We start from the raw sequence: 24,304 nt of genomic DNA, 5'->3' as shown, positions 1-24,304 counted from the left end.
CGGCCTGGCGTGCTGGGGACTCGGGTTCGATTCCCGGCCAGGGCACATAGGAGAAGCGCCCATTTGCTTCTCCACCCCCCCCCTCCTTCCTCTCTGCCTCTCTCTTCCCCTCCCGCAGCCAAGGCTCCATTGGAGCAAAGATGGCCCGGGCGCTGGGGATGGCTCCTTGGCCTCTGCCCCAGGCGCTAGAGTGGCTCTGGTCGTGGCAGAGCAACGCCCCAGAGGGGCAGAGCATTGCCCCCTGGTGGGCAGAGCGTCACCCCTGGTGGGCGTGCCAGGTGGATCCCGGTCGGGCGCATGCGGGAGTCTGTCTGACTGTCTCTCCCCGTTTCCAGCTTCAGAAAAATACAAAAAAAAAAAAAAAAAAAAAAGAAACAGTTAAACTGTTTCCCATAATTGGTTGTACCATTTTTCATTCCCACCAGCAGTCTAGGAGAGTTCCAGTTCCTCCTTACCAGCACTTGGAATGGTCAGGTTCTTTTATTTTTGCCATCTTAACAAGTATGTAGTGGTAATAAATTTTCTTACGGTTTTAATTTGTGTTTCCCTCACAACTAATAATATTGAAAAAGTTTTTGTGTGCTTGTTTACCATTTATATATCTTTATTAGTTAAGTGTTTATTCAAATGTCTTGCATATTTTTAATTGAGATGTTTCTTATTATTGGGTTTTGAGAATTCTTTTTAGAAATCAGATACAAGTCTCTTAATAGATATCTGCTTTGCAAAGATTTTTTTCCAAGTCTAGGCTTGAATTTTTATTCTCCAACAATGTCTTTTAAAGGTAGAAGTTTTTAATTCTGGAAAATTCCAATTTATATTCCACATCTCTTAAATTGTATTTCATGTTTTTAAAATCTCACCTACACTCTGGAAGCTTCCTTTGGGTTGATTTTAGCAACTCACAAATTTGCTCTTTTGGCAACCTATTTCTACTATTCAACCTGTGTGAAAGAATTTCAATTATCAAATTTTTAAAATAAAAACCATTCATAACATTTGTAAAATGCAAGTCTTGCATCTCCCTGAGAATAAAAATTATTCAGTTCAGCTCAGTCTATGAACTCTATTTCCTTGAGTGTAAGTTCTACACTTGGTAAAAGGTAATGTCTTTCTTTCTTTCGTCTTTTTGTGTGCGTGTGTGTGTGTGACAGAGACAGAGACAGACAGAGAGAGGGACAGATAGGGACAGACATACAGGAAGGGAGAGAGATGAGAAGAATCATTCTTTGTTGTGGCACCTTAGTTGTTCATTGATTGCTTTCTCATATGTGGCTTGATTGGGGGGGGGGCTACAGCAGATTGACTAACCCCTTGCTCAAGCCAGTGACCTTGGGCTCAAGCTGGTGAGCCTTGCTCAAACCAGATGAGCCCACACTCAAGCCGGCAACCTCGGGGTTTCAAACTTGGGTCCTCCGCATCCCAGTCCATTGCTCTATCCACTGCGCCACTGCCTGATCAGGCGGTGATGTCTTTCTTACACAGAGCTGGATTTTCATAGTTGCTGGGGAATTCTTAGCTGAAGAATCATTCATTTGAGGATCCCTGTAGGCTGGTCTGTGTTTATGGAAGCCTACCCCTAGGAGGAAGTGTGACAGTCAGACGTAGTGGCCTCCAGGGGAGGCTTTCCTGGTGCAGGGACTCCTCCTTCCTCCCTAGTGTTGCCAGCCTCCTAGGACACTGTCCTGTCTGTGTGTCTAGAGGCTCATACTCCCAGCTTCTACATGGGAGCAGTCACTTCTGTTGCTGCTGCCTAGTCCAAAGGGCAGTGGGGACAGGGTGTGCTGAGAGCTCGCACTCGGGTGTTCCAGCTCATGTCCCATCAGGTGTTCAGAGCTGCTTCTGTCCCACTCTCTGGAGCCTCTGGCTACGAGCATTATTGGAGCCACCTGCAGCCTTCGCTTTTATGCATGGCTTCTCCCATGTGTGCCGAAGCATAGGGTGCCTTTAAAATCTGATTAGACTGCCTTCCATATTTCAAGGTTTCTTATCTAGAAGGAAACCCCTTCCAGTTTTCTAACATTATGGATCAGAAACACATTTTGTCTCATTTCTAGAGCCTGGTGAGGGGAGGAGCAGCTGTAACTACTACTTAGTCCTCCAACCTGAACTGAACCTATAGGTAGTAGTCGCCTCCATAGAAGACTTTCTTAGTATTTGAACATCCAAAGTACAGGCCACGTGTGCCGATTATTGTTACGACAATTTGGCTTGAAGCTTTGACATTTACACTTTGGGAAAGTTTACTGGGGCCTACCTGCAGAGGTGAAAGCATGGCCATTTTTAGAAATAAAAACATGAGCCTGACCTGTGGTGGCGCAGTGGATACAGTGTCGACCTGGAAATGCTGAGGTCGCCGGTTCGAAACCCTGATCTTGCCTGGTCAGGGCACATATGGGAGTTGATGCTTTCTGCTCTTTCCTCCTTCTCTCTCTCTTTCTCTTTCTCTATCCCTCTCTGTCTCCTTTCTAAAAATGAATTAAATAAATTAAAAAATAAATTTTTAAAAAAGGAAATAAAAACATGGATATTTCTGCCCCCCGTGAGAGTAGGATACTGGAGAGGCCATGTGTCTGTGCTATAATCAACAGCTCCAGCCAAGCTGAACCAAACACCGTTGCCACCAAGGTACCAGACACATGTCTGAAGCCATTCTGGATGCCCCAGACAAGCTCAGCCACCAGCTGAGTGTCACTGAGTAACCTCAGTAGCTGTCACATAAAACAGAATGGAAGAATTGCAGAGGCTAAAATTTCTGACCCACAAAAATGTAAGCTATAATAAAATGGCCATGTTAAACCACGAAGTTCTGGGACAGTTCTTTCTGTAGCAATCAATAACCACGATAACCAGAACACTTGGCCCAGAACGAGGGCCCAGTACTATGGGTGAGAGTATTTTGATGTCGAATTCCGTCTTCCTTGTTAAAGGTGTCTGAGAAGCTGGGTTGGGAAGAGGACTTCCCTGGCCCCACCTTCCCTGACCTTCTCTTTCCTGCCCCACCAAGGCTCCTGGCTGTGCTGCACTTTGCCACTCTGGCGCACCGGGGGCTGCATCTGGACACCTCAGTGTCAGTTCACGATAGTCCTTCTGCGTCAAGGATACCCACCAAACCCGCTTCAAACCACTTCCAATTCGACTTCTGCTCCGTACTCCATGGCTAACCATGAGCCTGCATTCTGGGCCCTGATTTCCCCCGTTTTTGCCTAAACGGACACTTTCCAAGGGCACATGTCTTTCCAACAAAGCTGCGGTAGCATGTGTCCCTTACTCTTGACCCACGGCTCTTTTACAACCTTCAACTTTTTGGTATCTCTTTCCTTCATCCGCCTCCACCCTCTTGCCTCCCAAACACCTTCCCTTGACCTCTATTCCTTCAGTGTCCACTTCATTTTTTCTCATTTCTCCCTGCACCACACCCCTCTTTAACTAGTCAACTCTTAATCCTTCACGTCTCAACTGAGATGCTGCTTTAGGGAAGCCATCAGCCATATCTCTCCCCAAACCCCCCAAAACAAGTACCCTTCCTCTGCACTCCTAAATCACTCTTTACCAACCCCTCTTCCCATTTCAATGTCTTTCATGTTGTAATTAACTGGTTTCACATCAGCTTCCCTCACTCGACTGCTCTCTGGACGGGTATACCATGTCCATGGTGACAGCTCAAGCATTCAGCAGTCTTGGGTATTGGGACACAGATCTCTGAAGCTCTGCTTCCCCATCGGCAGATGACGCCAATAATTATTGGGCCACGAATTGTTGTAATTCCATTATGTGAACCTTACTGATAATTCTGTGAGTAGGGACTGTTATCATCCTCCTTTTGCAAATGAGGAAATAGAATCTCAGAGAGGTTAAGTAACTTGTTTTGTTTATTTGCTTGTTTTTCTATCACTGGTACATGTTAGAACTGAGAATTAAACTCAGGAAGCTGACTCCTGGGGTCAGGGAAGCTCTGTTGGGAAAGACTTCACCTTTGGGCTTTGACTTAGATTTTCATTTATTCATTCATTCATTCATCCATTCATTCATTCATTTTAGAGAGAGAGAGAGAGAGAGAGACAGAACCATCGGTTTTGCCATTCTACCCATTTATGTTGTCACTGGTTGCTTCTTGCATGTGTCCTGATGGGGGATCAAACCCACAGCCTCAGCATGTCTGGACGCTACTCCAACACACTGAGACCTACCGGCCAGGGCCTGTCTTTCATTTTTAGCAAGAAGTGAGTCTTGTGTGTGAGGTTTGCCCTTCTTCCCTAAGCTTCTTCTCCTACATGTGACTGTACGTGTCTTGGTGGCCTAGAGGTGCCTCCACTCCACATATGGGTGTCCTGGGGCCCAAGTGCATCTTCTCTGTTACACCAGATACTCCCTGCCTGTCACCTTTCCTCATCAGAAGCACCCGCATCGCCCCCTGGGAGAAGTCAGCACGGGATGGAAGAGGTGTGTTCCGAGCCCTGGCTGTGGTGTGTTGCAGACTGTGCATTCCTGAAGTTTTGGCTCTTGAAGCTTTTGGATGGTGAGCCAAGGCTTCTGAAGGGACTCACCCCTGTAGGAGCCAGAGTGGCCACGATACAATACGGCAGAGAGAAGCATTCCATTAAAAACCATACTCCGGCCCTGGCCGGTTGGCTCAGCGGTAGAGCGTCGGCCTAGCGTGCGGAGGACCCGGGTTCGATTCCCGGCCAGGGCACACAGGAGAAGCGCCCATTTGCTTCTCCACCCCTCCGCCGCACTTTCCTCTCTGTCTCTCTCTTCCCCTCCCGCAGCCAGGGCTCCATTGGAGCAAAGATGGCCCGGGCGCTGGGGATGGCTCTGTGGCCTCTGCCCCAGGCGCTAGAGTGGCTCTGGTCGCAATATGGCGACGCCCAGGATGGGCAGAGCATCGCCCCCTGGTGGGCAGAGCGTCGCCCCATGGTGGGCGTGCCGGGTGGATCCCGGTCGGGCGCATGCGGGAGTCTGTCTGACTGTCTCTCCCCGTTTCCAGCTTCAGAAAAATGAAAAAAAAAAAAAAAAAAAAAAAAAAAAAAAACATACTCCGGTAGAGTGTCGGCCTGGCGTGCGGGGGACCCGGGTTTGATTCCCAGCCAGGGCACATAGGAGAAGCGCCCATTTGCTTCTCCACCCCCCCCCCCCTTCCTCTCTGTCTCTCTCTTCCCCTCCCGCAGCCAAGGCTCTATTGGAGCAAAGATGGCCCGGGCACTGGGGATGGCTCCTTGGCCTCTGCCCCAGGCGCTAGAGTGGCTCTGGTCGTGGCAGAGCGACGCCCCGGAGGGGCAGAGCATCGCCCCCTGGTGGGCAGAGCATCGCCCCTGGTGGGCATGCCGGGTGGATCCCGGTTGGGCGCATGCGGGAGTCTGTCTGACTGTCTCTCCCTGTTTCCAGCTTCAGAAAAATACAAAAAAAAAAAAAATACTCAAACGAAGTTAAACAACCACAGCCAAGGGGGGGAAGTAAAGACAAAACAAACAAACTACATTCAGCAGACAGATGGTGAGATAGTTCCTGGAGGACAAAGAGCAGGTCTACACATCTTAAAATACTGGATGTGGCCAACTTCCCTCAGCCATTGAGGGGCCATTAGCCTGGTGTTTCTCAAGTGCTCAGAACCCACAGGCAACTGAATGGTGTTAGACCAGCAGGCAGACCACTATTTTTTCTTACTTGCACACATACACGCCACACACCCACACACATGCATACACTAGGTCAGTGGTCCCCAACCCCCGGGCCGCGGACCGGTAGCGGTCTGTGGGCCATTTGGTACCGGTCCTCAGAGAAAGAATAAATAACTTACATTACTTCCGTTTTATTTATATTTAAGTCTGAACGATGTTTTATTTTTAAAAAATGACCAGATTCCCTCTGTTACATCCGTCTAAGACTCACTCTTGACGCTTGTCTCGTAAGTTCGACAATTATATTTAAAAATACCACAGTTTTTACGCCGGTTGCATAATTTTATTTTGTGCATTTATCCGTCCCACCCTAAAGGCCGGTCCGTGAAAATATTTTCTGACATTAAACCGGTCCGTGGCCCAAAAAACGTTGGGGACCACTGCTCTAGAGAGGACACCTTAAACCACCCCTGCATTTCAACCGTGAGAACAGTGGGAGGAACCTTGGGGAAATCGCTAAGGAAGACATTTCAGGAGTTCCACGGATGGCTCATTCGCATCTGGGAAGCTGGTGAAGCGCGACTTGACAGTTTACTACCGTGACTGCAGGGAGAGCCCCACGGAGCCCGGCTGGCGTGGCCGTGGGTAGGGATGAGCTCCTGGCCGTGGGGCCCGGGTTGAATGCTGAGCCCTCCCCTATGCGCCCGTGAAGTGTGTGGGGTGGTGAGGCCTGAACGTTTCAGTCACAGGAGACTCTGAAAGGCCCTACTTCAGAACAAAGCTGCCTTCAAAACAGTGTTAGGAATTTTCTCTTTTACTCCAAACAAATAACAATAGCTGTTTGAAAAAGAGCAAAAGAAATAGCACAACACTAATGGTATTCCATTGCTAACATCTATCAGCTGCTTCCCATGTGGAGACACTGTGCTGTGCTTCGGACGGAAGGCTGAGCTCTGGACGCGAGTTTCTCTTTGCGAATCAGGAAACGGAGGCTTGGAGAGGTTCAATGACTTCTCAAGGTCACAGACATAGACTGAATACATGTGTGTCTCTCCCCCCACCCCCCACCCCCATCCCCAATTCCTAAGTCTAAGTCCTATCCCCCATGTGACTGTGTTTTGAGTAAGGATGTAAGCGAGGTTAAATGAGGTCAGAGGAATGGGGCTCTGATCTAATACAATTAGTGTCCTTATGATAAGAGACACCTGAGAGGTCACAGGCTCTCCGTGCATGCGTACTAGGGAGAGGCCACGTGAGCACTAGGGAGAGGCCAGGGGAGCACTAGGGAGAGGCCACATGAGCACTAGGGAGAGGCCAGGGGAGCACTAGGAAGAGGCCAGGGGAGCACACACCCCAAGGTGGCCGTCTGCTTCCCGAGGGGAGAGCTCTCACCAGACGCCGGCCCTGACGGCACTTTGATCTTGGACGTCCCGTCTCCAGAACTGTGAGGAAATCCATTTCTGATGTTTGAGCCTGAGCGCGTTTTTGTTAGGGGGGGGGCCCTAGCAAACTGATACAGCTGACAGCTCATTCCGTTGGGATTTGAAGTACCAGAGCCCTCATTCATCACCCACTTGAAGTTTTTTCTGTTTCAACAAGAGGCATGTTAGTTTCAGTATTTAAATTGAGGTGAGAAGAGTTTTTCAAACTTGGCATTATGATGTATGCAGGTCTATTCTAACACTGATGATTATTACTTAAAGCCATTTCCTTAAATTTAGATTTTGGAAAAAACATTTTTTTTTTTTTTTTTTTTAGTTAATGCCACCTCTTTTTTTTTTTTTTTTTTAACTTTATTCAGTTTTTTTAGAGAGAGAGACACACACACACACACACAGAGAAAGAAGGGAGAGGAGCAGAAGGCATCAACTCTCATACGTGCCTTGGCCAGGCAAGCTCAGGGTTTTGAACTGGCGACCTCAGCGTTCCCAGGTTGACACTTTATCCACTGCACCACCACAGGTCAGGCCAACATTTTTTTTTTAAAGCATGGAAGCAGGTTGGAAGTACTGCACCCATTAATAAGAGTTCAACTTTTGGCTTATACAACACTTCAATGGGAAAGTATTTGCTTCAATCTCTGCCTGCTATTATAGTTGAAGGTTTGGTGATAGTATTTGCCCTTCCCCTGAACTTTCTGGATTTGAAAACCATGTGGAAATGTAGTTTGTCTTATATAAAAAAGGTCAGGTGACTTTTGAAGAATTGACATCAAGAAGTGCATTTAGTAAGTATCTAACATTTAGAGCATGATTATCTAGTGTGTGAATGCTCTTGGCCCGTTTTCTTCTTTTCTCCCTTCTTTGAAACTATTGTGAGGAGCTGTCTGACTATTGACCACTTTCTTTCGCATGTTGGCCGGTCTCCTTACCTCTGCTGGCAAAGCCCCTTCGCGGGAAGTGGGTGTCAGCCCCTCAGCGGAAGACAGGGCTGTAGTCAGGGGCTTGCCAGCAGAAGAAAGTGGGCTGCCTTTGGCTCCACTTTCTTCCCCTGTTGCCTGAAGATCAAGTTTCTGTCTTATTTGTGGGTGGGGCAGACAGCTTTGTGTGTACTACTCTTGATCCTCATTCCGTTTCTAGCTTTCACTTTGGTGTGGGCTTTGGCCTTATGGATATAGCATCTTCTATATCCCCTTTTGGCACTCTGTAGACAATTCTGACCATACAACAGGATGGGTGGGTGATGGATGGATGATGGATGGATAGCTCCATTGGGAAGAACAACTCATAATCTCAACTATAACTATTACTAACATTTGCAGTAAACTTTCTCTTTTTATGTGCATGTGTACACTTATATGCATGAAAACGTACATATATTTCAGATCATACTGGGCATTTTGTTAAGGGACCTGAGACTGTCCCTTCACACTGTGGGCATCTTTCCATGTCAGTATGTAAAGTTGTATACCATCCTTTTGTAACTGGCTCGTGTGATTGTGTGTCATTAAGAACTAAGTTGTTGGCCCTGGCTGTTTGGCTCAGTGGTAGAGCGTCGGCCTGGCGTATGGAAGTCCCGGGTTTGATTCTGGCCAGGGCACACAGGAGAGGCGCCCATCTGCTTCTCCACCCCTCCCCCTCTCCTTCCTCTCTGTCTCTCTCTTCCCCTCCCTCAGCCAAGGCTCCATTGGAGCAAAAGATGGCCCGGGCGCTGGGGATGGCTCCTTGGCCTCTGCCCCAGGCGCTAAAATGGCTCTGGTCGTGACAGAGCGACGCCCGGATGGGCAGAGTATCGCCCCCTGGTGGGCGTGCCAGGTGGATCCCGGTCGGGCACATGCGGGAGTCTGTCTGACTGCCTCCCTGTTTCCAGCTTCAGAAAAAGACAAAAAAAAAAAAAAAAAAAAAAAAAAGAACTAAGTTGTTGAGTTCTTCAGGCTAACTCCAAAGAAGACCTAATTGTTAGCATGAGATGCCATGTGCCCCAAGAGCTAGAGAGGATGAACTGGCTTTGTGTGCCTTGCATTTTTGGGGTGACTATAAGGAGGTCACGTTTAGGGGGACTGCAGCGTCCATGAAGATGATAGTCTGCCTTCTTCTTCTCTTACTATCCTATGGGGAAGACTTAGGCATTTTCTCCCTTAAATCTATGGGAGGGGATCTCAATGTAATTGGTCATAGATTTTCTAGGTGACTATAAGAAGGGGAAGCTGATACATTGTTCCTTGGTTTTGCTAAGCTACCACCTTAGAGGTGAGGGTTATGGTAAAGAAGGAATAGAAATGAAGTGGAAAAGGGGTATGGCCATTGGAGGAGGGCCGTAATTGTCCCTTTGAGGTTCCATTCCCAGAAAATACAGGTATCTCGTCTGTGTTGCTGGACCCAGGTTGGTGTGGCAGAGGATTGATGGATTGTGGTTCAGGGGCTCATGGGAGACCATTGTATCTTAGGGACAGCGGGTGGTTACACCAGACAAATGTGGAGTGAGGCCACCAGCTTGGTGACAACAGAGGGACGTGGCCAAGTCTTACAAGGAATTACCAGTGTGCATGGATCTGCTGGGGATTGCGCCCTACAGCAGCAAGATCTCTCGGGGCCTCCTTCCATCTGCCTAGTCTGGGCAGTCTGCAGACAAGCCATATGAGCACTGATGACCAGCAGAAAGTGGGCAGTGAAAACCAGGCACCCCAGGCAGTTGGTCAAGCAAGGAGACTTCTTTTTGCTCATTCATCTTCACCCTCGTACCAGGGGGGTAGGCACAGGAAAGGGGGTGTGTGAGAGAGAAAGGCTGCCCCCAACACATACACACACCCCTCCAACTCCTTCCTTATAGCCGTAGAGCTGGGGATAAGAGGAAATCTTTGAAACAAATGAGTCTCAACTTTTAAATGAACAAGACAAACTCTTACTGACAAAAGAGGCTATTGAGTAACGGACTTCCTGAAGAGTTATGGAACTGTATCAGGATATTAACTAAGAGAGGCTGCTACTTAGTAGACTATGGGGATAGCAATTATTAGAAAAAAAATAAAGCCATTTCATGTGTGTATACATACTGAGATCAGTCAAACAGACCCTTTTCACTTTTTCTGATGGCTGCATAGGTTTATATTCTGTGGCTGGCTATAAAGGATAAGCCAGTATCTTTCCTACAGACATTTAGTCAGTTAATTTCTAATTTTTCACTGTTACAAAACTGTCATGAAAATTTTTATGCAAACATTTCAAAATCTCATCTCCAATGACTTTTCTTATGGTAAATTCCTCAGAGGTGACTGCTGAGGAGGACAGGGCTTTAAAGTAGCAGTGGCTTTTTTTTTTTTTTTGTATTTTTCTGAAGCTAGAAACGGGGAGAGATAGACAGACTCCCGCATGCGCCCTACCGGAATCCACCCGGCACGCCCACCAGGGGGCAATGCTCTGCCCACCAGGGGGCGATGCTCTGCCCCTCCGGGGCGTCTTTCTGCCACGACCAGAGCCGCTCTAGCGCCTGGGGCAGAGGCCAAGGAGCCATCCCCAGCACCCGGGCCATCTTTGCTCCAATGGAGCCTCGGCTGCGGGAGGGGAAGAGAGAGACAGAGAGGAAGGGGGGGGGGGTGGAGAAGCAGATGGGCGCTTCTCCTATGTGCCCTGGCCAGGAATCAAACCCGGGTGCCCCGCACGCCAGGCTGACGCTCTACCGCTGAGCCAATCGGCCAGGGCCAGCAGTGGCTTTTTAATATTTGAGATTTGGGTTGTGGTTCAGAGAAGAGATAGAGAGGGCAGAGAAAGTATGTGAACTTAGACTTAAGTCTGAGGATCTATTTCCATTTGACTATGAACCAGTAAGGCAGTTAAAGCATCTTCAAAACCAGAAAGTTATTTAGAAATAAAACATTATTAAGTTATATATAATTTAAATGCAATTTTCCAGCTATGCATCTGTGAAGAGGTATATCTATATTCAATAATAAACATAAGCCTGGCCTGTGGTGGCGCAGTGGATAAAGCGTCGACCTGGAAATGCTGAGATTGCCGGTTCGAAACCCTGGGCTTGCCTGGTCAAGGCACATATGGGAGTTGATGCTTCCAGCTCCTCCCCCCTTCTCTCTCTCTGTCTCTCCTCTCTCTCTCTGTCTCTCTCTCTCTCTCCCTCTCCTCTCTAAAATTAACAAATAAAAAATAAAATTAAAAAATTAAAAAAATAATAATAAACATAATATATAATGCACAATATATTTTGATAATTCACTCATATCGAGGTTTTCTGGTTTAATTCAATGAACTGGACAAACTGTTAACCTATTAAGGAAGTAAGGAAGAACATATTGATTGAAGTAGAGTAAGAGCTCTTAGGATTTCAAACTGGTGCAACTACTATGGAAAACATTATGGAGGTTCCTCACAAAATTAAAAATAGAACTACCATATGAACCGGCAATCCCACTTCTAGGTATTTATCCAAAGAAATCCAAAACACTAATCGGAAAAAAATATGTGCACTTCTATGTTCATTACAGCATTCCATACAGTAGCTAAGATGTGGAAGCAATCTAAAAGTCCATTGATAGACAATTGGGTAAAGAAGATGTGGTACATATATTTAATGGAATATTACTGGGCTGTAGACAATTGGGTAAAGAAGATGTGGTACATATATTTAATGGAATATTACTGGTCAACCTGGTCCCTACCGCGCAACCAAACAGCGCTGCGATTGGCCCACCATGAAAGCTGGACCGCCCACTAGTGGGCGGTAGGGACCAGGTTGACCAGCACTGCAAAAGTGGGCGATTTTTATAAAAAGTTTGAAGACCCCTGCCGGGTCAGGCGGGTACTCATTGGGGGGAACACTTTGTAGGTTATATAAATGTCTAACCACTACGTTGTACATCTGAAACTCATATAACGTTGAATGTCCACTGTTATGAAAAAAGCCCTCAGAAGTAGGCATTCTCATGCACTACTATAGGGTCTATAAGTTGAGTCGATTTCTTTGCAGGGCAATTTAGTGATATCCTTAACAATTAAAATGTACATTCCCCTTGATTAAGGAATTCCAAATTTAGGAATTTATTTTATAGACATAGTTATCCATGATTACAAGATATAAGTACCAGAATGTTCTTAGCAGTCAACAATATCTCCCCACGGGGAGTTGGGGGCGGGAGTTGTTTGAATCAGTTATAGTCCATCCATGTGATAGAAACCCATGCAGCGGTTAGAAAAATGAATCATGTCAATATGAAGCATTTCTAACACATTGCTAAGCTTAGAGAAAAGGGCACAATGTGTGTGTGGGGGGGGTGTTAATATGTGTAAAAAGAAGCCCTCTACTTGAATATGCACAAAATGTTTCTGGAAGTATGCTGAGAAACTGCCACTAGGAATAGCAGAATTGAAGGAAAGAAGGGGATGGGAGGCTATTTTTACTGCTTCAAAAAGTTTAAACTAGTGAATAAACCTAATATATGTGAGAAAATAAATAAATGGCCCTGGCCGGTTGGCTTAGTGGTAGAGCGTTGGCATGGCATGCAGGAGTCCCGGGTTCGATTCCCGGCCAGGGCACACAGGAGAAGCGCCCATCTGCTTCTCCACCCCTCCCCCTCTCCTTCCTCTCTGTCTCTCTCTTCCCCTCCCGCAGCCAAGGCTCCATTGGAGCAAAGTTGGCCCGGGCACTGAGGATGGCTCTATGGCCTCTGCCTCAGGCACTAGAATGGCTCTGGTTGCAACAGAGCAATGCCCCAGATGGGCAGAGCATCGCCTCCTTGTGGGCATGCCGGGTGGATCCCAGTCGGGCACATGCGGCAGTCTGTCTGACTGCCTCCCCGTTTCCAATTTCAGAAAAAAAAAAAGAAAATAAATAAACAAACAAATAAAAGATGTCACTGTCCTGCTCTTGGTCCTCCTGTGAGTGCCCTTGTGAGAGCTGATCCCAGGGCAATGACGGGCAAGAATGCCCAGTGAATCCTCTCATTCCAAAGAGGCTTGACTGGATGTCAGAGGGTTTTTCTGTACATCAAACCGACCTTCCAGAGCCCCACTGTTATCCTGGCTCCTCTTTAAGGATTTGCAAAACCATAAATCTTCCTCGTAGAATAAAGGGTCCCAAAATAGGATTAGGTTATTCAAGTGACTTAAAAATTAGTGAGAATTCCCTCTCCAGCAATATGGTCAAATACATCCTCAGCTATCTGGGAATCTTTCCTGGTACAAAACACCTAAAATTGCTGAGTAAAATGTAAAAGTGAATGGATAGTGGATTGCAAAGCTGACAAGAAATCAAGTAAACGTTCAGAGGCCAGAAATAATGAAAAAAACAAAACCCTTCTAATCTAGGAGAAGAAGTGGGTGCTGCTGTCAGCATTCACCTTGGGTATGTCTGGATTTAAGCGGTTCTCACGCATGCGGGGGACAACGGCCAAAGCCTGGGACCCAAGCGTGGGTGCAGGCAGATTGCAGAGCTCAAACGAAGCTGAACTTCTGTAGTGGGTGAACTAGAATAAGACCTGCCGCAGAGAGACACTGTAAAAAGTCATCTCGTCTTGGCCTCCTTGGCTCTTGATGGAATAGAAAAACCATAAAAAGAAAAAAGTATTCCCTGAGAATACTGAACTATAAGTCTGTGCCATGCTACATGTGAGCAGAAAAAAAGATCCAAGCCAGAAATTTAGGTTGAAGTAGTGGTGAGACAGCAGTGCCCCAGGCAATTGGCAGTAGTAAACACAAATCATTTGTCAAGAAACATATTCTAAACAAAGATAAATTTCCAAGGAACATGAACTCACAGCCAAAGATTACATAACATACAGGAAACAAGCCCCCGTTGAGAGAGAATGAGCAGAGACCACACACTGCAGGAGCAAATTACAGACTGTAGACATTAGAATTACCAGAGACAGAATATAAACAGGTTAATTTATTTAAAGAAATTAAGGGAGATGTTGGACATATGTATGATTAAGGAGTAAGACACTATGATAATGGACAAGGCAGTTTTTTTTTTTTAAAAGAAGAACCACGTAATGCTTTTTTAGATTAAAAAATTTAAATAATGAAAACTGCAAATTCAAAGGACTGGTAAAACAAGATCTACACAGCTGAAGAGAGAATTAGTGACCTGGAAAATAAAACTGAAGAAATTTCTCAGAATTTTGGAGTCTAAAGAATGAATGAGAAATAGTTAATATTTACAGACTATTCCTGTGTGCCACATTCTATGCTGTGCTATTGATGCTTTGTCTTATTTAAACATTATTGAAAACTTACGAGGTTGTGACTATAATATCTATATTTTGCCCAACTTCTCCGTGCCTTATTTTCCCTATGTATAAAGTAAGGATGGGAGTGGGAAGGGAGATTCACAATTCTAAAGTAGAGAATGTTTTGAAAACTGAGTTTCTTAAAAATAACTGGGGCCCTGCCAGTGTCTCAGTGGATAGAGTGTCAGCCCCGAGTATGGACATCCCAGGTGCGATTCCCAGTCAGGGCACACAGGAGACATGACCATTGCTTCTTTCCCCCTCCCTGCCTTTTCTCCCTCTTCCCTTCACGCAGCCAGTGGCTTGATTCGAGTGTCGGCCCCAGGTGCTGAGGACAGCTTGGTTGGTTCAAGCATTGGCCTTAGGCACTGAGGATAGCTCGGTTGATTCCAGCATTGGCCCCGGATGGGGATTGCTGGGTGGATTCCAGTTGGGGCACATGCGGGAGTCTGCCTCATTATGTTCCCTCCTCTCACTTAAAAAAAAATAATAATTAGGTGGTGAAATTGCCCAAACTGATATACTGCACAATGTTATATTAATTTCTTGTTGCTGTGGTAACAAAGTGGCAAACCTAGTGGCTTCACACAGCACAGACTCATTCTCTACAGTGTTGGCAGTCAGCAGCGTAAAATGCGTCAGCAAGGCTGAGCGCCTTCTTGAGCCCCTGAGTTCCTTGTGCAGAATCAGTTTCCTCACGGACTCTGCCAGGTTTAGAGGCTGCCTGCTTCCTTGGTCGGTGGTCACATCACTCTGCTCACTGCTTCTGCTGTCACATGTTCTTCTTGGGCTCTGACTCTCCTTCTTTCTCTTGTCAGCACCCTTGTGATTATGTCGGATTCACCTGGATATTGCTGGATAATCTCCCCATTTCAAGATCATGAACTTAATCCCATTTGTGAAGCCCTTTTTGTAAGATAGGCACAAGTTCTGGGGACTAGGGCATGGGCATCTGTGGGGGGCGGGCATTATTCTGCTAATCACAAGTGTGACTATTCACACACTTTGCTGCTACCTAGTTCTATGTTAATGTTATACGCTGGGTATAAAATGTATGGTAATGATGCTATGTTATCTTGCACATCTGAAAAAAAAAAGTTTTTGAATTCAGCAACATATCTGGCCCCAAGAGTTTTGGATGAGGATTAAGGACCTGCACTATAGGCAGTCTTTACTTGAACCGAGTTCAGGTCTTGGCCTGTAGCTCTCTAATCGGACCACTGTGTGGTTTAAGTGAGATACAATGATTTGCACAAGGCTCAGTGCAGCGTTATGCACTGGGAATGCTCCTGCTCTGCAGCCGGCTGCCGGCCAGCTTACGGCAGCACAGACCCTGTGCGCTGTCTGTGCTCCCAGTAGCTCTCTCTGCAGACCGCCCAGAGTCACCGCTAAGGTCTTGACCTTCTCTCAGCGCTCTGTTGCGGTCCGTTCAGGCAGAGTCCAGAAAGGGGAGCGCTCGTGGAAGGAGCAAGGGAGATGGCAGAGAGTGATGTCAGTGAGAACCAGCGTTTTCTGTTGGACACCAGGAAAAGATGTCTCGGGCAAAGGTATGACTCAAGACAGGGCCTATAAACGCTTAACTTACTAGCTTCTTAACTGGAATAACTATATTTTCTGTTATAATTTGGGGTTTCAAAATGGAAAATTATACTTAAACATAAGGATTACTGAGACAATCAGCTTGTATTAAGAACCTTAAAAAGGTACCAAGCTTTGACCTAGTATTTAAGCATTTAGGACATCATGAGAGGCAGACAAAAATTTATGGTTTTATAAGAAAAAAGTTGGTAGAGAAAGAAAAAGGAAGAAAAACAGACCAACTAATCTTAAAGACTTTTTCAAGGCCTATGAAAAATCAACATTATTTGTGCTGGGACAGTTAACCCCATTTAATATTATTACTCTGTGCAGTGGGGTGAAGAGAGAGTGAGGGCAAAGCTATTATTTCTTTTGCATTGTTATGGTAAGGATACCCTCAACTGTCATCCTCACCCGTGGAAGGAAGTCCAGTTTGCCTCAGGGAAACTGATGGCGGATTCTAGAAAAGGCAATTGGTAGGGGAGCTGATATTGCACGCTGTTCAGTCCACAACCAGGGTTAGCAGAAAACCTTCGATCAGTCCTCGCTGTGAGAGAATAAAGGGAGAAAGAGCAGCTTGTGGTTATTTCCATTGGAAGAGCTGCAGTTTTTCAAAAGGCACACCCCCACGAAGCAAATCTGCATTCTGTCTGGCCAGATTGGAATGACTGTGTGCCCCCTACCCCTCAGCTAGTCGTCCGGAAGACACTTCAGATCAAGTCTGTAGGACAGCTTACTCTGGTAACTGGCAATCGGTGCTCACTCTTAATGGCAGATAATTATGCGACTAACAAATGTTTAGAGGTTTTGTGGGGGTTTTTTGGTATTTTTCTGAAGCTGGAAACGGGGAGAGACAGTCAGACAGACTCCCGCATGCGCCCAAACGGGATCCACCCGGCACGCCCACCAGGGGGCGACGCTCTGCCCCTCCGGGGCATCGCTCTGTCGCGACCAGAGCCACTCTAGCGCCTGGGGCAGAGGCCAAGGAGCCATCCCCAGCACCAGGGCCATCTTTGCTCCAATGGAGCCTCGGCTGCGGGAGGGGAAGAGAGAGACAGAGAAGAAGGAGGGGGGGAAGGGGGGAGAAGCAGATGGGCGCTTCCCCTGTGTGCCCTGGCCAGGAATCGAACCCGGGACCTCTGCACGCCAGGCCGACGCTCTACCACTGAGCCAACCGGCCAGGGCCTGTTTAGAGTTTTGCAATTACAAAATGTCCCAAGAGGCCCATCAATAGGTTTATTCGTTTATTATTATCCTTCCTTCCTCTCTTCCTTCCTTCCTTCCTTCCTTCCTTCCTCTCTTTCTCTCTTTAAGATTTTATTTATTGATTTTTAGAGAGATGAGAGAAAGAGGAGGGAGAAGTGGGAAGCATCAACTCATAGTAGTTGCTTCCTGTATGTGCCTTGACCAGGCAAGCCCAGGGTTTTGAACCAGCGACCTCAGCGTTCCAGGTCAATGCTTTATCCACTGTGCCACCACAGGTCAGTCTAAATCTTTTTGTCTGAGGCCAAACCCTGTGTTTTTCCTGCCACATCATGGTATCACATGCCAGGAACACAGTGCAGAACGCTGAGTCGCTCCTGGTGGGCAGTGCTGCCCAAACGGGGCTGCTCACTCAGTCTCCTGAGGGTTGTGTGAAATACAGATTCCTGGGCCTCAGGCTTAGAGGTTCCGACCCCGAGTGATGTATGTAAATCTATATTTTTACATGATTGCTTGAGGATCTGATCTATAGCCAGGTTTGGGAGCTAAAGACTGGGGGCTGCAATTTTCTCCTGTCATTTCTAGTGGTTAGTTTATAGAGATTGAAATGAGTGTGCTTCAGATCAGTGGGTCCTCGCCATTTTAAAACCTTATCTTTTAAAAACTTGTTCAAATCTAATACACTCCCCCCCCTCACCCTATCCATCCACTTCGGAGCCCCAAGCCTCAGAGCTTCTGATTCAGCAGGTCTGGAGAGGGACCACTGATTTGCATTTCTAGCAAGTTCCCAGGTGATGCTACCTCAGGTTCGCACCGGGCACCGCAGTTAGAGATCAGTGGTGTAGGAGGCCAGGTGTGTATAATTTTTTTGGGGGGGGGTTACTCCCACATGGCTACTGTTGTCATCAACAACAGCTGCGGTTTACTGAGCGCTGCTTCTTACAGGTTATCTCACAGCTGGGTCAAGGGGCAGCAGATGGGCAAGGCTAGAATATAAACTCAGTCCTGGCCCTCGCTTCCTTTGGTCTTGGTGTGAGCATGACACTGAGAGGGAATGGGAGACCAAGGAGGGCAGGCAGAGCACGCAGCTGCGGAGAGGATAAGGGTCGCCTCCCGACCCCAGCGCCCAGGGCGCGGTGGGGAGGGGCTCCTGGCGGGTGTCCCGGCTGTCTCCCGCCCGGAGGTGCGTGGGGGCTCTCGGCCCGCAGGGGGCGCTGCAGCGCCGTCCCGCCGCCCCGGCCGCCCACCTCGCGGGCGCGCCTCTCGGCACTCCAGAGCCGCCCGGCCCGGGACCCGCTCGCTGCGAGCGCGCAGACTTCTCCGCCGGCCCGAGGACGCCGCCCGCTCCGGGCCGCCCTGTGCTCGCCGTCCGCGCCCGCTCGGCCTCCCGCCCCCGGCCCGGCGGCACATCCTGCTCGCGTCCGAGCGCACAGCGCCCGCTCCCGGGAGCCTCCCGGCCGTCGGCGGACCCCGCAGCCCGGCCGCCGGCGCGCTCAGCGCCCTGCTCGCGGGGCACAGGGAGGGCGGTGGCCGGCTGGGGATGGGCGGCCCGGCGGCGCGGAGGGGCGCCGGGGGGCTCCGCGCGCTGCTCCTGGCGCTGGTGGCCGCGGGAACCCCCGCGAGCGCCTACAACCTGGACCCGCAGCGCCCCGTGCGCTTCCAGGGTCCCGCCGGTTCCTTCTTCGGCTACGCGGTGCTGGAGCATTTCCACGACAACACGCGCTGGTGAGTGTCCTGGCGGCTCCCCGACCCCCGTCCGGCCGCTGCCCCAGCCCCAGCCCCCGGCCGCCGCCGCCGCCTTTCCGGCCTCTTCCACGCCGCCGTCCCGAGGGGGCGATTTAAATGTCTCCGCTGCGCTCAGCGCGGCCGCGGAGGAAAGGCGGGCAGGGAGGGAGGGCGCCGGCCCCCGGCCCCCCGGACATCCCGGGTGGCGCCCAGAGTTGGAGGAGGCCGAGCCGGGCGCTTCTCTGGGGTCCCAGCCCAGAGTGTACGAGGAGAACCGCCCTCGGCCTCCGAGCCAGGCTCAGCTTAACTCTCTCGGTCGCAAAGTAACTTGACTCATCTGTCCACCGCTGGCCCGGTGTGCGTCCCCCGCTGCAGGGCCCGGGGAGACGGGGCGCTGGAGATGCAGACTCCACAGTTTCGGGGAACTCTTGGTGACACCCCACCCGTCTCTTCCTGGCTTCAAACCTGTTCCGCACCACTGCGCACAGGAAGCAAAGTAACCCCGAGATGTGAGGGAAATAGGCTGTCTGTGTCTGTTTGTGGGGGGGTCTGGGGGGCAGGTAGGGGTCCCCACAGGCCTGAGCACCTGGGGCTCCAGCGGCCGATGGCTCCCTCCTCCCTTACAAGGCCTTCTGCAGAAGCAAGCTGAGAGAGTCTGGGATGCCGGAAAGGAGGATGGTTCAGGACCCCAGGTGACAAGGACAGGGAGGCTGGTGGGTGAATTATAGGGTAGTCTGGACCTCATTTCACATGGATCGTCTGACCTGACACTAGCACCAGAAGTCTTAAGGGATGTGGCTTTGCAGAGAGGTCAAGGAATCCAGTTGCCCCCCTAGGAATCCTGAGAGGTGGGGAACTCTCCCTGGTTAAGCGCCGTCAGCTAACCGCTGGTCTGCGGAAGGTCCGCCAGAGTCCCTGCAGGTCTGCGGAAGAGTTAACCACCCTGATGTAGCATGAAGAGTGTAGACCCAGTGATCATAGTCGACTTCGCTTATGCTCCCGGTGATTTCTGACCTAGTGGTTCCTGAAATAATTCTATTGTCACTGGCTCCTAAGTGTGAAAAGGTTGGAAACCACTGAGCTAAGGGACACAGAGCTTGAGTGGGAAGCACCAGGAGAGGTTGGTTCCTCCTGGACCCTTTTCCCTGCACAGGAGGGGATGAACAGCCACACAGAGCCACCTCTCCGTCAAAGAAAATTAGGCCCATGGATAGTTTCCCTGTTCTAGGTCATGCCCCCCTCTGGGGGGGGGGGCTAGGTGACTGTTTACTGAGTGGTCACTGTGTGTGATGTCTGTGCTCTAGGCATGGAGTTCTGCCAGAGTCACTGCTCAGAGTTGGACAGAGGCTGATGGAAAAGGGTGAATTTGTAGATGAAGTCCTCACGAATTCCTGGAAGAGTGGGGACTCTGTGACCAGCCAGCCGGTGAGCAGTCATGCTGTTTAAAGAGCTGCCTCCCAGAGAGTCAAGCTACAAGTCCTTGTGCAGCTCCTGTCCGGTTTCACCCTCCCTTCCATCCGCCCCAGCTGCTGAGTGGAAGACCAGTCTGCCTTTCCATGCACTTGACAGACCCCTCCTTTGTAAAGCAGAGCGGGCCGAACACCTTCCCCAGGTCCCCCTCCGCACTCAGTTCACTGGGGGCTCTGGGTGTGGCAGAGAATGCAGCCCGGCCGGAAGCAGTTGGAGGGCACACCCCAGAATACCACGCTGGACTCCTGGACCGTGTGCTCTTGGCACAGGGCGTGTGGAGAGAGCTGTCAAAAATAGAAGGGCTTCAGGGCAGGGGCTCCAGCGGAGAGAGAGAGTAGATCTGACTTGGGGAGAGAGTTGAGCCTGCTTTGTTTTAAAGAGGGGATGAGCAAGTGCTGTGTGATGTGATTACTTCTGACAAGTGCAGGAAAAGACGGTCTGGCTTTCTTCCCATTGGGCACCCCGGGAAATGGCAGAGAGGAGGTGGAACTGGGCGGTAATGCTACCGCATGGTCTTGACGCCAGTGGAGATGGAGGATGGGTATTTCAGGGGTCCGGACGAACCCATCCACAGCCCAGCTGCTGGTGTCCAAAGTGTCCTTCGCCTCTGGTACTGAGTGTGCGCTCTTGCTCCTGGAGTGCTTGTCCCTGTGGGTTTTCAGGGACACCTCTACTGAAATCCTTTTAAAGCAGCCCCCCCAATTTAATTTATCTTAGTTTGGCTTATCTCCTTGATTTCTGTTCTCTTGTTGCTTTTTCCACGTCTTTTTCTCCTTATTCTTGATCTCTCCTCCACTTTCCCCCCAATATTCTTTGTCTTAGACCAGGGGTCCCCAAACTACGGCCCGCGGGCCGCATGCGGCCCCCTGAGGCCATTTATCTGGCCCCCACCGCACTTCCGGAAGGGGTATCTCTTTCATTGGTGGTCAGTGAGAGGAACATAGTTCCCATTGAAATACTGGTCAGTTTGTTGATTTAAATTTACTTGTTCTTTATTTAAAATATTGTATTTGTTCCCGTTCTGTTTTTTTTTTTTACTTTAAAATAAGATATGTGCAGTGTGCATAGGGATTTGTTCATAGTTTTCTTTATAGTCCGGCCCTCCAATGGTCTGAGGGACAGTGAACTGGCCCCCTGTGTAAAAAGTTTGGGGACCCCTGTCTTAGACCTTGAATGTTACTCTCTGCTGGTGATACCACTCAGTTCCGGTGAGCCATAGCCTCGGAAGCGAGAAATCTCCAGCATCTCTTCCTCCCACCTTTTTCTTCTTCTGGAGCAGGGGTCCCCAAACTTTTTACACAGGGGGCCAGTTCAATGTCCCTCAGACTGTTGGAGGGCCGCCACATACAGTGCTCCTCTCACTGACCACCAATGAAAGAGGTGCCCCTTCCGGAAGTGCGGCGGGGGGGGGGGGGGGGCGGATAGATGGCCTCAGGGGGCCGCATGCGGCCCGTGGGCTGTAGTTTGGGGACACCTGTTCTGGAGGCTGGACTTAGTAGGAGGCTGATGAAGATTCCGCCCAACGCCTCTCACTCACAGGCCCCTACCGAGGCCCTGTGCCTCATTTTATACTTATAATTCTGTCTTAACTTTCTTAATTCAGAATTATGTCACTCTAAATTTCTAAGATTCCGGCCTTGTGGAATTTGGACCCACCCAAGATCCCTACCTTAACTTTCAGCTCTTGGGGTTGGTTGATTGACTTAGTGATTGATTGACAGTCTCTTCCTAGCAGACAATCCCTGGGCCCTGGATCTTTTAAGACTGGCTTGAGGGACATGTGAGTTGTTTCTAATTATTCACGATGGTAAACATCAGCAGGGGTAAACATCCTTGTAAGGAAAGCTTTGCGGCATCCTTAATTATTTCCTTCAAATAAATTCCTGGGCTTAGAATTGCTGGGTCAGGGAGGAAGGGAGGTTTTAAATCATTTTCTATGCGTTTCCAAAGTGCCAGAGAAGCTAAAGCCTGTACTTGAGAGAAATGCATTGACTTCCTTGCTCCCTGGAGCTTTGGAGTAATTTACCCGAGGGCTGCTCCGGTGCCGGTGCCGATGCCGGTGCCGGTGCCGTGGATGAACACAGCAGCCTACAGCAGGGGACTTGAAACAACCACTTGAAAAGGAAGAGTAGCGTATAGAAACTTTGAACGGGAAAGAAGGCAAATGTTAACTAAGCCTTATATTTGGTGTCTTTCTTCTATAGAGGAAATTGCTCCTTAGCTTCTTACATCAATATTAGTGGCTTAATAAGTTTGCTTTGTGTTAATTAAACACCTTTTTATGGGCGTTTTAAGGGAGGGGCAGGGCTAGAGCTCAGGCCCCAGGGTCAGTGTGGGATCTGCAGGTGCAGAGCCAAAGCCCGTGGTGGGGAGGGACCCTAGGTGCACATCACAAAGCAGGTGTGTGTGTGCTGTCAGAACCAGCCCTACGCCTCCAATCGCTTAACTGAGTATTGCTCTGAGTTCTTTTCAAATTGTCACTGATCAGAAGGTTCTAAATCTCTAAGAGAGGGGGGTGTGACCTTGCTTCCTCAAGCCCTGGGTACAGAGGCCAGGGTCTGCAGAATGATCACAGTGCATGGAGAGCAGAGATCCATTCCCTCCTCTCTCCAAATGTTTATTTTGAGTGGTCCTTCTATCGCCATGCTCTAGCCAATGAGAATTGTCCCAATGGCCAGGTGGACCATAATATACCAGGCAGTGTGACAGATGTCAGTGTATCCGTTTGGATGCAAACATGCAAGCGACTCAGTTTCCTCCTTTGCAGTGGCACCCTGAGGGGGCCTGCCTGCCTGCCCACCCGCCCAGGGACGGCTTCCTCTCCTATTCCTACCCCCCGGGGACTTCTTGCGCTCTTTGAACAACAGCAGTAGGTGCGAGAAAACCTGGACAGAGCCGATTTCTGTCCCCTTCCCTTAGACGTGGACGGGTTCCTCAGCTGCAGGACAGACAACTCTTTTTTTTTTTTTTTTTGTATTTTTCTGAAGCTGGAAACGGGGAGAGACAGTCAGACAGACTCCCGCATGCGCCCGACCAGGATCCACCTGGCACGCCCACCAGGGAGTGACGCTCTGCCCACCAGGGGGCGATGCTCTGCCCCTCCGGGGCATCGCTCTGCCGCGACCAGAGCCACTCTAGCACCTGGGGCAGAGGCCGAGGAGCCATCCCCAGCGCCCGGGCCATCTTTGCTCCAGTGGAGCCTTGGCTGCGGGAGGGGAAGAGAGAGACAGAGAGGAAGGAGGGGGGGGGTGGAGAAGCAGATGGGCGCTTCTCCTGTGTGCCCTGGCCGGGAATCGAACCCGGGACTTCCGCACGCCAGGCCGACGCTCTACCACTGAGCCAACCGGCCAGGGCCAGGACAGACAACTCTTAACACCCTATGACATAAATCAGTGCAGCCTGGCTAGCGCCGGGCCCCCAGAGTGGGTTTCTTTCCCACCCCTCCCCTGCGCTCCGCCTCAGACGCCCTGGAGTTGGTTGGGTGCACTGACTTCCTCTCTGGCGAGACGCTTCCTGCCCCCATCTCCTGGGACACAGCAAGGCGGCTGTGCTCGGGCACAGAGCACGTGCTTGAGAATGGAAGGCACGCCGGCTTTTTGCTTTGTTACGGTCGTCAGAGCATCATTCAGTGAGGAATAGAAGGCGATTCAGAGCCCAGGAGAAGATAACATCCTCACTTTGCGTTAGGCTGAGAAGAGAAAGAACAAGCTAGACTTCTCTTCTGCCCCCGCCAATCCAGTTGCCAGTAGCCAGATGGATTGCTATTTAAAGTAAAATTAATTGCAACCAAAGAAAATGGAGAATTCAGTCTCTCAGTTGTACTAGCCACATTTCAAGTGCTCGGTGGCCACCCGGGGCTAGTGGCTATGGTTTTGGGCCGCCCACAGAGAGAGCAGACTCATCACCGTAGAAAGTTCTGCTGGACAGTGCTGGTGATGAGCAATGACTTAAGTCTTAAAGGGCTAAGACAAAGATCCAAAGGTGATAAAAGGAAAACGTAATCAACGCTTGTTGTCTCTGACTATTAAAACGG

General features: G+C 49.4%; 1 protein-coding gene across 1 annotated transcript in view; it reads left to right on the top strand.

The window, feature by feature from the left end:
- The first annotated feature begins 18,294 nt into the window (after window positions 1-18,294).
- The window catches only part of ITGA9 (integrin subunit alpha 9), a 352,967-nt gene continuing 346,957 nt past the window's right edge, over window positions 18,295-24,304 (top strand). The window contains exon 1 of the mRNA XM_066350935.1: window positions 18,295-18,801. Within this exon, the coding sequence (XP_066207032.1) occupies window positions 18,617-18,801 (185 nt within the window). The 5' untranslated portion in view covers window positions 18,295-18,616. The remainder of the gene's footprint in view (window positions 18,802-24,304) is intronic.

This window comes from Saccopteryx leptura, chromosome 10 (assembly GCF_036850995.1).
Source record: "Saccopteryx leptura isolate mSacLep1 chromosome 10, mSacLep1_pri_phased_curated, whole genome shotgun sequence".
Classification (NCBI taxonomy): Eukaryota; Metazoa; Chordata; class Mammalia; order Chiroptera; family Emballonuridae; genus Saccopteryx; species Saccopteryx leptura.
The sequence above is the reverse complement of the archived record's forward strand: the minus strand, read 5'-3'. Positions and strand labels throughout refer to the sequence as shown.